The sequence below is a fragment of the Chinchilla lanigera genome, unplaced genomic scaffold (assembly GCF_000276665.1).
Source record: "Chinchilla lanigera isolate Chin_1 unplaced genomic scaffold, ChiLan1.0 scaffold00105, whole genome shotgun sequence".
NCBI lineage: Eukaryota > Metazoa > Chordata > Mammalia > Rodentia > Chinchillidae > Chinchilla > Chinchilla lanigera.
This window is the reverse complement of record NW_004955506.1, coordinates 5,538,618-5,550,146: the sequence shown is the minus strand read 5'-3', so window position 1 is coordinate 5,550,146 and position 11,529 is coordinate 5,538,618. Positions and strand designations below refer to the sequence as shown.

Sequence of the window (11,529 nt, the reverse complement as noted above, 5' to 3'; positions counted from 1 at the left end):
GGCGCTCCCCGCCCGAGGCTCCCCGTGCGCTAGGGAGTCCTCCGTCCGGGGAACGACGAGGTCGGGAGTGAGTCGCCGGTCCGAAGACCCCAAAAGACCGGCGCTCCCCACCCGAGGCTCCCCGTGCACAGGGGACCCACCCTCCAGGAGCCAGCAGGCAGGAAGCTAGCCAGCCAGAAGGCTGGCACTACCCACCCGCAGCTCCCTGTGCGCCGGAAGCCCTCCTTCCGGGAAACCCTGAGGCCGGGAGTGAGTCGTCGGACCAAAGACCGGCGCTCCCCGCCCGAACTACCTTTCATTTTTTGACGGTATCTTTTACAACACAAGTTTTAAATTTCCTACCAGCTTTATTGAGACATAGTTCACAAATGAAAATTATGTATATTTGTGGCGTACAGCATGGTGTTTTCATTTAAGCGTACACCGTGAAATAATCATTACCATCAAGCTGATTAACGTACCTGTCACTGCACATAGAAATTGTTTTTGTATGTGTGTATTTGATGAGAGCATTGGAGATCTCATTAGCAAAGTTCCAGCATGCAATAGAGCATCATTAACTGTAATCACCAGGCTGTACCTTAGAGCCCCAGGTCGTACTCACCGTGCCTAACAGAACTTGGCACTCTAACCTGTTCCTCACACCCCTCTCCTGCCAGCCCCTGCAGCCGTCATTCTCTCCGCTTCTAGATTCCACATGTAAGCAGGATTGGGCAGTATTTGTCTTTCCTGAATCTGGCTTATTTCACGTAGTATAGTGCCTGCCAGGTTCAGCCACACTGTCCCAGTTGGCAGGATTTCCTTCTTTTTTTAAGGCCAAATAATGTTCCTGTATGTGTGTCTCACTTTCTCTGTTTCTCTGTCAGCAGACCCTTAGTTGTTTCTCTATGCTGACTGCTGCCAGGGGCACCGCAGCAAGCAGGGTGTCACACATGTTTCTTCAGCAAGTGAGACCACTGGATTGTGTGATAGCTCACTTTTCATTTTTTGAGGGACTTGCCTATTTTCCACAATGATTGTGATTTACATTCTCACCAGCAGTGTACAAGGGTGCCCTTTCTTCCCACATTCCTTACAACACTTTTTGGATAACTTGTTTCCCTTTGTGATAATAGCCATGCAAACAGTGCAAAGTGATACTGTGGTTTTGATAAGAAGCTTTTAATTCGGTTGAAGTCTGATTTGTCTGCTTTCTTTTGCTGCACGTGCTTTTGGTGGCCAGTGAAATTCTTGCTTAACTCCAGGTTATGAGGAGTTAGTCCTATATTTTCTTGTAAGAGTTTCATAGTTTTACCTGTTAGGCTTAGCTCTGTAATTTTTGTGTTTGGTGCATGAAGTAGGATCCAGTTCTGTTCTTTGGCACATGGATACCCAGGTATCACAGAACCATTTGCTGAAAAGTCTATTCTTTCCCCACGGAACTATGCTGTCCTTCTGAATGAAGTCAACTGCCCATGAGTGTAAGTTTATTTCTAGGTTCACATATCAGTCCCTGTGCCAGAACCGTGCTGATCACTGTGTTTGGAAAGTGTGAGTGCACTACATTTGTTCTTTTTTATTTGGGGTACCGAGAATTGAACTTAGGACCTCGAGCTTGCCAGGCAGGCACTGCACCGCTGAGCTATATCCCTGGCCCACTACATTTCTTCTTTTCCAAGATCACTTGGGCTGTTCCGGGTCCTTTGAATTTGCATATGAATTTTAGGATCAGTTAATCAATTTTTGCAAATAGATTTTGTGTCTGTGGGTTTTTTTTTTTAAAGTCTGTGGGTGTAAATTGACTTTTTTAGAGTTGTTTTAGCTTTACAGCAAAATTCAGCAGAAAACAGTTCCCATATTCCTCTTACACATGCCCATTCTCTTATTGTCACTGTCTGCCTCCAGAGTGGTACATATTACAGGGGATAAGCCTGTGCTGGGTCATTATCACCCACGGGCCATGGTTTACATTAGAGTCATTCTTGGTGTTTGTACATTCTATGCTTTTGGACAAACGTATAATGATGTCCATTAGCCATTAGAGTATCACGCTAGGTAATGTGTTAGAATTTCTTCTTGTTAGCCAAACCTTCTAATTACTCTAAAGAGAATATGTTTTGCTAATGTAATTTTTATAAATTAAAAATGTTTTTAAAACTTTGTATTGTTGGGCCAGGGATATAGCTCAGCAGCACCAGCGCCTGCCTGGCAAGTGCAAGGTCCTGAGTTTGATTCCCGGTACCAAAACAAAAAACAAAAACCAAAAAACTTTGTATTGTTTAAGTATTTTCTCCTGAAAATACTTGGAAGTAGCCAGGCATGGTGGCACATGCCTGTAATCCCCGAACTTGGGAGGCTGAGGCAGGATGATCACTGTGAGTTTGAGGCCCACCTGGGCTACAAAGTGAGTTTAAGGCCTGCCTGAACTGTATAGTGAAACCTTGTCTCAGAAAGGCAAAAAAAAAAACCCCAAAACCTGGAAGTGATTGGTAAAAATTTCTTACTGCATTTATTCTCACTGTATTCCCATGAAATTAGAGGGGGAAAAAAAATCCTCTTTTGCATATGGAGAGAATTCAGGACAGTGTTTATGACCCATGGAGGTTGGCAAGGTCAGCGGTTGGAAAAGAACTAAATTGATGTCCACACTTAATTTAGTAGAATGGTCCTCAGGTTATGAGAGGTGAGCAGGTTCAAACATGGGGCTTTTATAAATGTATTCTCCACTGGACACTTCCACACAGTCGCACGTACATTACAGTGAGGGCAGACGGGTGTGCGGCACTGAGGTTTCAGCTCCGTCTGCTGTTGAGTCCTGGGAAGTGATGCCCAGCTTCCCGTGGTCAGAAAGCTCCCCACCCTGGTGACTCCAACCCTGAGCCCAGCAGCAAGGCTGCTCCACGACAATTCCTTGGGGAGGCCAGCGCTTTGCCCATGGTGACTCGCTTAACGGTGTAGCTTTAATCACGGCTGTGGACGTCCTTGGTTGTTTTGTCCCCTTCTATTTTTTCCCTCCTTTTCACACTGTTTTTGTTATAAGAGTGGCACAGTATTTTGAGGAAAATGTAACTCTGGGACACATTTAAGCTCTTGGGATAAACATTTTATTTTTAAGGAGATTTAGTTCATATCTTAGGCATTTTAGTATGAAAATTGAACTTCTGTCCCAAAGTATTTGATTACTGGCATTATTGACAAGGGATGCTTTGGCGGGAGCAGTGTATTAGAACTTGGATTAATTAAACTCTGGTTAAGCAGTCCTGCCTTTTTTTTTTTTCTCTACAGAAAAGTCTCTTAAGCTGTGTGTCACCAAGGAGATGCTCCTTCTTAGTATCACAACTGCTTACACAGGTAAGGGGTTGTCATTCTGGTTCCCCATGGTTGTATGATGACAGTAAGGGCTCAAAACACTGCCGTGTCATTCTTTCTTGCACTTCTGTGTTTTGACCATGTTCGGCTGTGGCATCAGCTGGGGTCTCCTGAGGATACTTTCCAAGGGCAGCTGGGGTTGGAGCTTCCGAGACAGTTTCATTCCCGTGTCTGCTACCTTGCCAGGGCTGGCAGGGTTGGTCTGTCTGTCCATCTGTCTCTCTCTCTCCTTGTTGTCTCAGCGCCCTCCCATCTGTAGGACCCCACCTCTGCAGGATCTCACCACCAGACATGAGACTGAGACTTCTTAGTGGCTACAGGCACCAAACGGGCAACAGGAAAACTACCAGACCTTCTTGAAGGGCCAGCCTGGGTCTAGCCCAAGATCACTCCTACTGCATTCTGTTGGTGACAGCAGATCACAGGGTCAACCCAAGTTCAGTGTGGGCAGATTCTGCAAAGGGCAGGAAAACCAGTAATCAGGGCTCCTGTGAGTTTAAAGTGACAGCAAATAGCCGGACAAACCCCTGTAACTTCATATGGGCTAAGATCACTTCTAATGAAATAGAAGTATGTGATAATGTCATCGGAAAGCAAATGGAACGGTCATCCTTCTTGTAATTTTTTTTTTTTTTTTGGTACTGGGAATTGAACTCAGGACCTTGCACTTGCAGGCAGGCACTTGTGCTGCTGAGCTATATCCCCAACTCTGTCATCTTTCTTAAGAATGGTGAAGGCCAGGTGTGATGGCACAGGCCTCTAATCCCAGCACTCAGAAGGCTGAGGCAGGAGGATCGCTGTGAGTTCGAGGCCAGCCTGGGCTATATAAGTGAGTTCAAAGCCAGCCTTAACTACACAGTGAGACCCTCTCTCAAAAAAATAAAAAGAAAAGAATGGTGAGAAAATCCATTTCCTTTTAAAAAGTGCTATCAGTTACTGTTCTGACTTACTTTTTATGTGCCTCATCTTTTAAGGAGAAAAAGAATAAACATTAACATGGTGCTGCCAGTTTGAACTACCAGTGTGGTATAGGTGTGACTGTCTTGGGGCATCTTGTGCCGCTGGTGGTACAAACAGATCTAATCACTTTCATCAGTCTTTTTACTAATAAAACTAATGAAAAAGTCTATGAATGGATTGAATCTAGTTAGTTGCATGAATTTGAATAATTACTGCCCAAATGTAAAAATCAATACTATTCAGACCAACTAAAAATTATTACGGTAATCAGTAAGTTTATCTCGTTAAATTAAAAGATTCAGTTATTGTGGTGAGTTTCTTTCAGACATTTTATACATAAAGGCAGCTGATTTGTGAAGTGTGCAAAACATCATCATATGTTTGGCTTTTTTTTTCGGCCACGGCAGAACCCATTTTTTTGGATAGGACCTCCAAATGATATAGGTGAAATAAATGTAATTCCCAAAGTGCTAGATGTCCGATATGCCAAGTTTATGCTCCCTGAAATCAAAGAATGAGTTGTGAGGAACAACAGAGGTTATGAGGAAGAAATTTAATTGGGGAGAAGGAATGGGGAATGGGAATACTCCTGAGAGGCAGGAGGGGTCCCTAACGTGCATCGCCAGCGAGCTCACTTCGCAATGGAAGTTTTATAGTGCAAAATCATGAGGTGGGTACAACATGGGTCAAAAGTGTGATCAGCCAATAAGGTTACAGGTATAGCTGTTTAGGTAATATTGATCCAATAGGAAACGGCCACGTAGCACATGTACATGGATGATGTCATTAACCTTGATTGATAGTCTATAGTCTTAGTAGTCTTGGTCTTGGTGGGAGAGCATGGCCCTCCTCTAATGAGATAATGGTTTATTTATACAGGAAATCTCAAAGGGTGATACCAGTCCTCTCAAGCTTCTATGTATCCCTTAGGGAAGTATGTAAATCTGGCCACTGTGATTTTAATCTTCAGATGCGCCTCCAGCTGCAGTTTTGATGTGTTCATCTTCTGCACTGACTCCCTGAGGGCCTAGCCCTGTCTGCCTGTAATATTTCCACCTGTGTCTATAGTACCTGTACCACCAGGGATTCAAGCTGATGGAATGGTCAAATTCCAATCAGAGCCACTGGCAGCAAGACCTATGAATTACGGCCATGTCGGGAACATCTGTAAAATTCACAGTTAAGGTTTTGTACATTAAGAGATTTTTTAAAAAGTCTTCTATTGATTTACCCTAAGTTTCTACTCTAATTTTAGGATTTTTTTTTGAGACAGGGTCTAGCTATGTAGTTCAGGCTGACCTTCAGCTCACTTTGTAGCCCAGGCTGGTCTTGAACTCACAATCCTCCTTCCTCGGACTCCTGAGTGCTGGGATTATAGACATGCGCCACCATGCCTGACCATTTTGCATTTTAAATTCCTCAATACTCAGGAGTTTAGTAGGGAGGTGCTGCATTCCTTGTGGCCTGAGGAAGTTCATTCTTGGTCTAAAGACCTTCACTGTTACTCCTATTTTCATTCTTATCAACACAGCCATCACCCAACTCTAAGCTCAAGCCCTTTCCTTAAGTGAGCTGCCTGTTCTTCAGCTAACTAAATGAACTATTTTTTACAGCTTCATGTTTGCCATATTAGGGTTTTTTTAACTTGGGTTTGGGTTTTCTTTTCCTTTTTGTCTTTTTGAGTCAGGGTCTCACTATGCAGTTCAGGCTGAGCTTGAGCTCACTTTGTAGCCCAGACTGGCCTCGAACTCGCAGTGATCCTCCTGCCTCAGCCTCCCGAGTGCTGGGAATATAGGCGTGCGCCACCACGCCTGGCTGAGGATTGGGGTTTTAACAAATGAATTTTGCAGGAACACAGGTGTTCAGTCTTTGGCACGTAGCTAATTCCCTTTCATCATTTATATAGCACAGAATTATACTCTGCTTGGGAACATTTCAGCCTCAATGAATTTTGTTTTATGTGTATCCATTATGTACATATACCTCAATACCAAAGACATGAAAAACTAGGAAAAGGAGATTGCGAATGTAATGTTAAATTAAATCTGATTTTTTTTTTTTTTTCTTTAAAGGTCTGGAATTGACTTTCTTCTCTGGTGTATATGGAACTTGTATTGGTGCCATAAATAAATTTGGAACAGAAGAGAAAAGCCTCATTGGACTTTCTGGCATTTTCATTGGCATTGGAGAAATTTTAGGTTGGTTTTTTTTTTTTTTTTTTTTTTAAAGCTGTTGACTAGTTTGTTATAGTTAAAATGCTAGTGTTAGGTGTATTTCTCTATCCTTGAATTTTTGTTTTTCCTATTTATTTTTTTATCCAAACAGGAATGTTTTGTTTTTCTATTATCACTACTTTAAGATAAGTAAATTATAAAACATTTGCCAGCCGGGCATGGTGACTGTAATCCCAGCACCCGGGAGGCTGAGGCAGGAGGATCGTTGTGAGTTCAAGACCACCCTGGGCTACAAAGTGAGCTCAAGGCCAGCCTGAACCTCATAGCGAGACCCTGTCTCAAAAAGACAAAAAAAAAAAGAAAAAGAAAGCATTTGCCAGATGCTTTACAGATGGAAACCACAAGTCAGCAAACATGGTCTCCCAGTTCTTCCTCTTCAAATAGGGAGGCTCGTCTCTCCCTGTTCCGGTCCTGCTCATTCTCTGACTCAGACACCAGCTGTGTGTCCAGCAGTTCAATCCTGCCCTGACACCAGCCATCCAGAGTTAATGACAAACTCCTGTCGAAGGGCAAAATCACAACAGTTCCGTTTGCAGATCTCAAATTATTTGATTCCTTTCCTAACCCAGAATAAGTGTTCCGGGCTCAGCGGAAGAGGCTGGTTTTGACAGAGAAGCCCTGAAAGGGCAGAAGCAACGAGCCAACAGTGATGGGGTCATTTCCCCATTCCTTTCTTTGTAAGGCATGACAGAGAGATGAACAATAGAAAATAACTTGTTTCAGGTGACTTCGTAAGGAGTAAAGGGTGTAATGATTAAAACTGAAGGAACGTCATTGCCATGCCATTAGAAACGGGCCTGATGGGGAATTTTGGTCACTGTGTGATTTCTGGGAAGGTCAGAGAACAATTTAAATTTTGCTTTGGTGACACAGAACTTTAGCATAGGTGACTCCATTTTGACTTTCAGTCTGCTGTTGGGGCCCAGAGCATAAGCTTAGCCCAAAGCAGTGGCCTGCTATACTTTTTTAACACTCTACAAGTGGAAGGGTTCGGTCCCACTGACCACCCTCACATCACACGCGTTGCAGGACTACCAGGTGACCTGCACTTCTGCCTTAGCTGGCCACGAATTGGGGGGTTCTCGTGACCCTCCCCCCTTGTGGCCTCATAAATTCCTAAACAGTTTGCATAACTGAGGAAAATGCTGTACTCACTGTTACAGTTTATTATAAAGGATGCAAATGAATGGCCTGATGAGTAGGTACAGGGGTGAGAAAGTCCCCGAGCCAAGGTGCCTGTCCCCATAGTTAGGTTATACCACCTTCCAGGCGTGGAGACGTGGTCACCACTGTGAGGCTCTGACAGCCGTGTTAGGGGCTTTATAGAGATTTTGTTATGTAGGTCCGCCAGATTAAAACACTGGCTGCTATTGGTGATTAAATGCAATCCTTAGCCTTTCTCCCTCCCCACGGTGAGTAGGGTAAAGCCCCTGGAAAGCCAGTCTCCCTGCCTCTTTTTTTCCCATGGAGCTACATCTACAGTCCCCTCCCTCCATTTTTTTTTGAGACAGGTTCTCATCATGTAGTCCAGGCTGGCTCAAACTCACAGTGGTGCTCCTGCGTCAGCCACCCAAGTGTACCACCATGCCTGGCCCCAGCCTTTTTTTGAGACAGGGTCTCACTGAGTTGCCTGGGCAAGGGTGGAACTTGTGATACTCCTGCATCATTCTCACAAAGTACTGGGATTATAGGCATGCACCACCAAGCCTGGAAACTAGCTTTGTCTAGGGCCAGCCCTTCCCTCTCTTATTAGCATAAACTCAGTTATGATTGAGAGAGGATTCTCCCTCCAACCTCCACCTGGCTCAGGGTCTCACTTCGTAATTCAAACTGATCTTCTTGAACTTGCTGTGTAGCCCAGACTCACAGCAATTCTCCTGACTTAGCCTTATTCATAAGTGCTAGGATCACAATTTTCTTTCTTTTTTTTTTTTGAGGCAAGGTCTCACTATGTAGTCCAGGCTGGCCTTGAACTCATGTGTAGCCTACAGGGACATCTTCTGAATAACAGGAAGCACTCTGGATGTGGCGGGTCACAACTATAATCCCCCCGCTTTGAAGGCTGAGGCACAAGGATCACAAGTTTGGGCAATTTAGTGACTAAGCAAAACTCTATCTCAAAATAGAAAATTCAACAAAATGCAATTAAACAAAACAATTAAAATAAACATTTAAAATTTTAAAAAGGGCGGGGGATGTAGTTCAGGGTGAAGGCCCTGGGTTCAATCCCCAAAATGCACCCCTCTATCACTAAGGAAATTCCAAAGCTTAGGATCTCTATGCCAAAAAATGGGGTCCAGGCCTGGGATGTAGGTCAGTGGCACAGCACCTGCCTGGCAAACACAAGGTCCTGAGTTCAATTCCCAGTACCAAAAAAGAAAAGGGACCAAGACCAATACATATATATATTTTTTTCTTATATCACACTAGTTCTTCCGTACTCAACCAAGATTTGCTGAGCACATGCAGTATACAGAAGCTGTGGTAGTCAGGAGGAACTTGCCAGTTTAGCAAGTATTTATTGTGTGTCCATTATGTCAGCCAAACAGATAAAATTCCCTGCCCACACGGAGCTTACATAACAGACAATTAAAAACCATAGAACATAGAGCACATAGAAGCACTGTGGGGAGGGCACGTTACTGGGTTTTAGGGTGCTGGCATCTCCTGGAGGTGGTGTAGGTTCTTCTTGTCCTGAGCAAAGAATGGGTCAAACAGTAGCAAAGTTTTACTAAAGGTAGGAAAAGAAACAGGCTCTGTAGAGCTATTTTGGGCCAAGTAAGCACAGGGAAAGAAGTGCACCCTGCAACGTGAGGCTGGCTGCCCCACCTGAGAGAATACAGGGGCAAAAACTCAATGTGGATGATCATGGTGATGTCAGGTCCAGGCCATCCTATGGAAAACGTGTTGCAGCCCAGTGCGGTGCTTTGGGGATTGTTCTGTGCATGTGTGTTGGGCTGTAATGAATCCTCACACCTACTTCCCCAGCCAGCGTTACCACGCCCTAATCTCTTGTATCTGCAGACTTTTTTGTTGTTCCCTGTAAGTGGCAGTTACATGGGTTGAGGCAACAGAGGTCAGTAGTGAGTGAGGGCCAGCGTGACAGCCGTGGGGAGAGTGTGCAGGGCTGCTGCCATGGTGGGCTTAGGAAATCCACGGAGACCAAACATGGCGCCGTGTCCAGTGGGAAATGCGGGATGGATGGATGCTCTGAGAAACTGGGCCACCATTTCTCACATCACCATGCTGAAGGTGGCGTGGCGGAATTCCACGGTGCTGGGCTCATCTGCCTGTCGTGGGATAGAGCCCTTTGACAGCAACTTCTTGTTCAGTGTGGGCCTCCTCTTGGGGTCAGATGGTGTGTGTGTTGCTTACGTCTCTTCTGCTATCGTACAAGATTTCTACAGCTTGTCTTTTGTGGTACCAACACACTGTTTTTAGTTTCTCGCTCACAACCTAACAGCACTAGGGAGACCCTTGGAAGCAGCGCACATAACCTAGTCCTCCGCACTTTCTCTTGATCTACCCTCCGTTGAGGATTCTCCCCAACCAGCTCTTTATAGTCACAGAGGCAAAAATGACTTTCCACCTGCAGCACCCCATACAGGCAGAAGACCTCTTTCTCCCCCATTTGTGTACTTACTATTTGTGTAGACCCTTGAATTCCTGTTTCTTCCAAATGGTTTATTATCGTTGCTGTGCTAATTATTTTGATGCTTATGTTTTCCCAACTTTGGTCTGTGGGATCCCTTTCAAAGCAGGTTTCAGTACCCTTGTGATGTGTCCCTGATTATTATTATTATTATTATTTTTGAGACAGGTTCTTAATAAGCAGTTCAGGCTCATCTTGAACTCACTATGTAGCCCAGGCTGGCCTCCAACTTGAAGCAGTCCTCCTATCTCAGCCTCCTAAGTGCTGGAATTAGAGGTGTGTGGCACCACGCCTGGCTCCTGCTACTTTTTGAGCATTTGTTTATATCTGACACATGGGTTTCTCTGGCTCATCGCATGCTTACCCTCTCCCAGCCATTTGTCTCTCCAAGGGGCCCTGGTTCCTCTCGGTGGGGAATGTGGCACTGGGGCGCTCACAGCCATTAGATGTCTTTGATTTTTGGGTCTTTCTGTGGACAGACCTAGGAGATGCATGCATGTATTCACACATCCTCTCTCTCTCTCTCTCTCTCTCTCTCTCTGAGACAGGATCTTGCTATGTAGCCCAGGCTGGCCTGAAACTCACAGTGGTCTTCCTGCCCCAGCCTCTCAAGTGCTGGGATTACAAATGTCTGCCACCACACCCAGCCACACACATGTATATTAAGACAGTTACTAATCTTTTTTCTTTTCTGTTGTAGGGACACTAGGGCCTCATGGACATCAGCATACCTTTCCACTGAGCTACCTCTCCAGCCCTTTAAATATTTTAAATTACAAATAGTCCTTAGTTTCCAAGTGCTTCAACTTTTGATCCTCCTGTCTCAGCCTCCCAGAGTGCTGAGATTATAGGGGTATGCTGCACACCTTGAGTTTTTCCCCCCATTTTGCTAAAATTTTGAGTCCTTGCTCAGTTTCAATTTTTTTTTTATAAACTGAACATGGTGGCGCACGCCTATACTCCCAGCACTTGGGAGGCCGAGGCAGGAGGAATGCTGAGAGCTGGAGACCAGCCTGGGCTACTTAGTGAGGCCCTGTCTCAAAAAAAATTTTTTCAGGGCCAGAGATATAGCTCAGTGGCATGGTGCCTGCCTGGCAAGTGCGAGGTCCTAAATTTGATTCCTGGTACCAAAAAAAAAAATTTTTTTTTTCAGGGGGAGCTGTTTTCTGAACTTTATGTGAGGAATATTTCCCTTAGTTTGCCATTTGTCTGTGGCTTTACTTATGGTGCTTTTTTCCAAAGTTTTATCTTTTATGGGGTCAGATTTACCAGTGTTTCATTTTTATTGCTCCTGGATTTTGAGTTGCAGATGGAATGCTGTTCTTTTTTTTTTTT

The 11,529-nt window shown here is 44.6% G+C and overlaps 1 protein-coding gene across 1 annotated transcript in view; it reads left to right on the top strand.

Moving 5' to 3' along the window:
- The window catches only part of Mfsd11 (major facilitator superfamily domain containing 11), a 34,206-nt gene that overhangs the window by 18,619 nt on the left and 4,058 nt on the right, over window positions 1-11,529 (top strand). Inside the window, exons 9-10 of the mRNA XM_005407409.2 lie at window positions 3,265-3,330; window positions 6,381-6,506. Coding sequence (XP_005407466.1) covers window positions 3,265-3,330; window positions 6,381-6,506 — 192 coding nt within the window. The remainder of the gene's footprint in view (window positions 1-3,264; window positions 3,331-6,380; window positions 6,507-11,529) is intronic.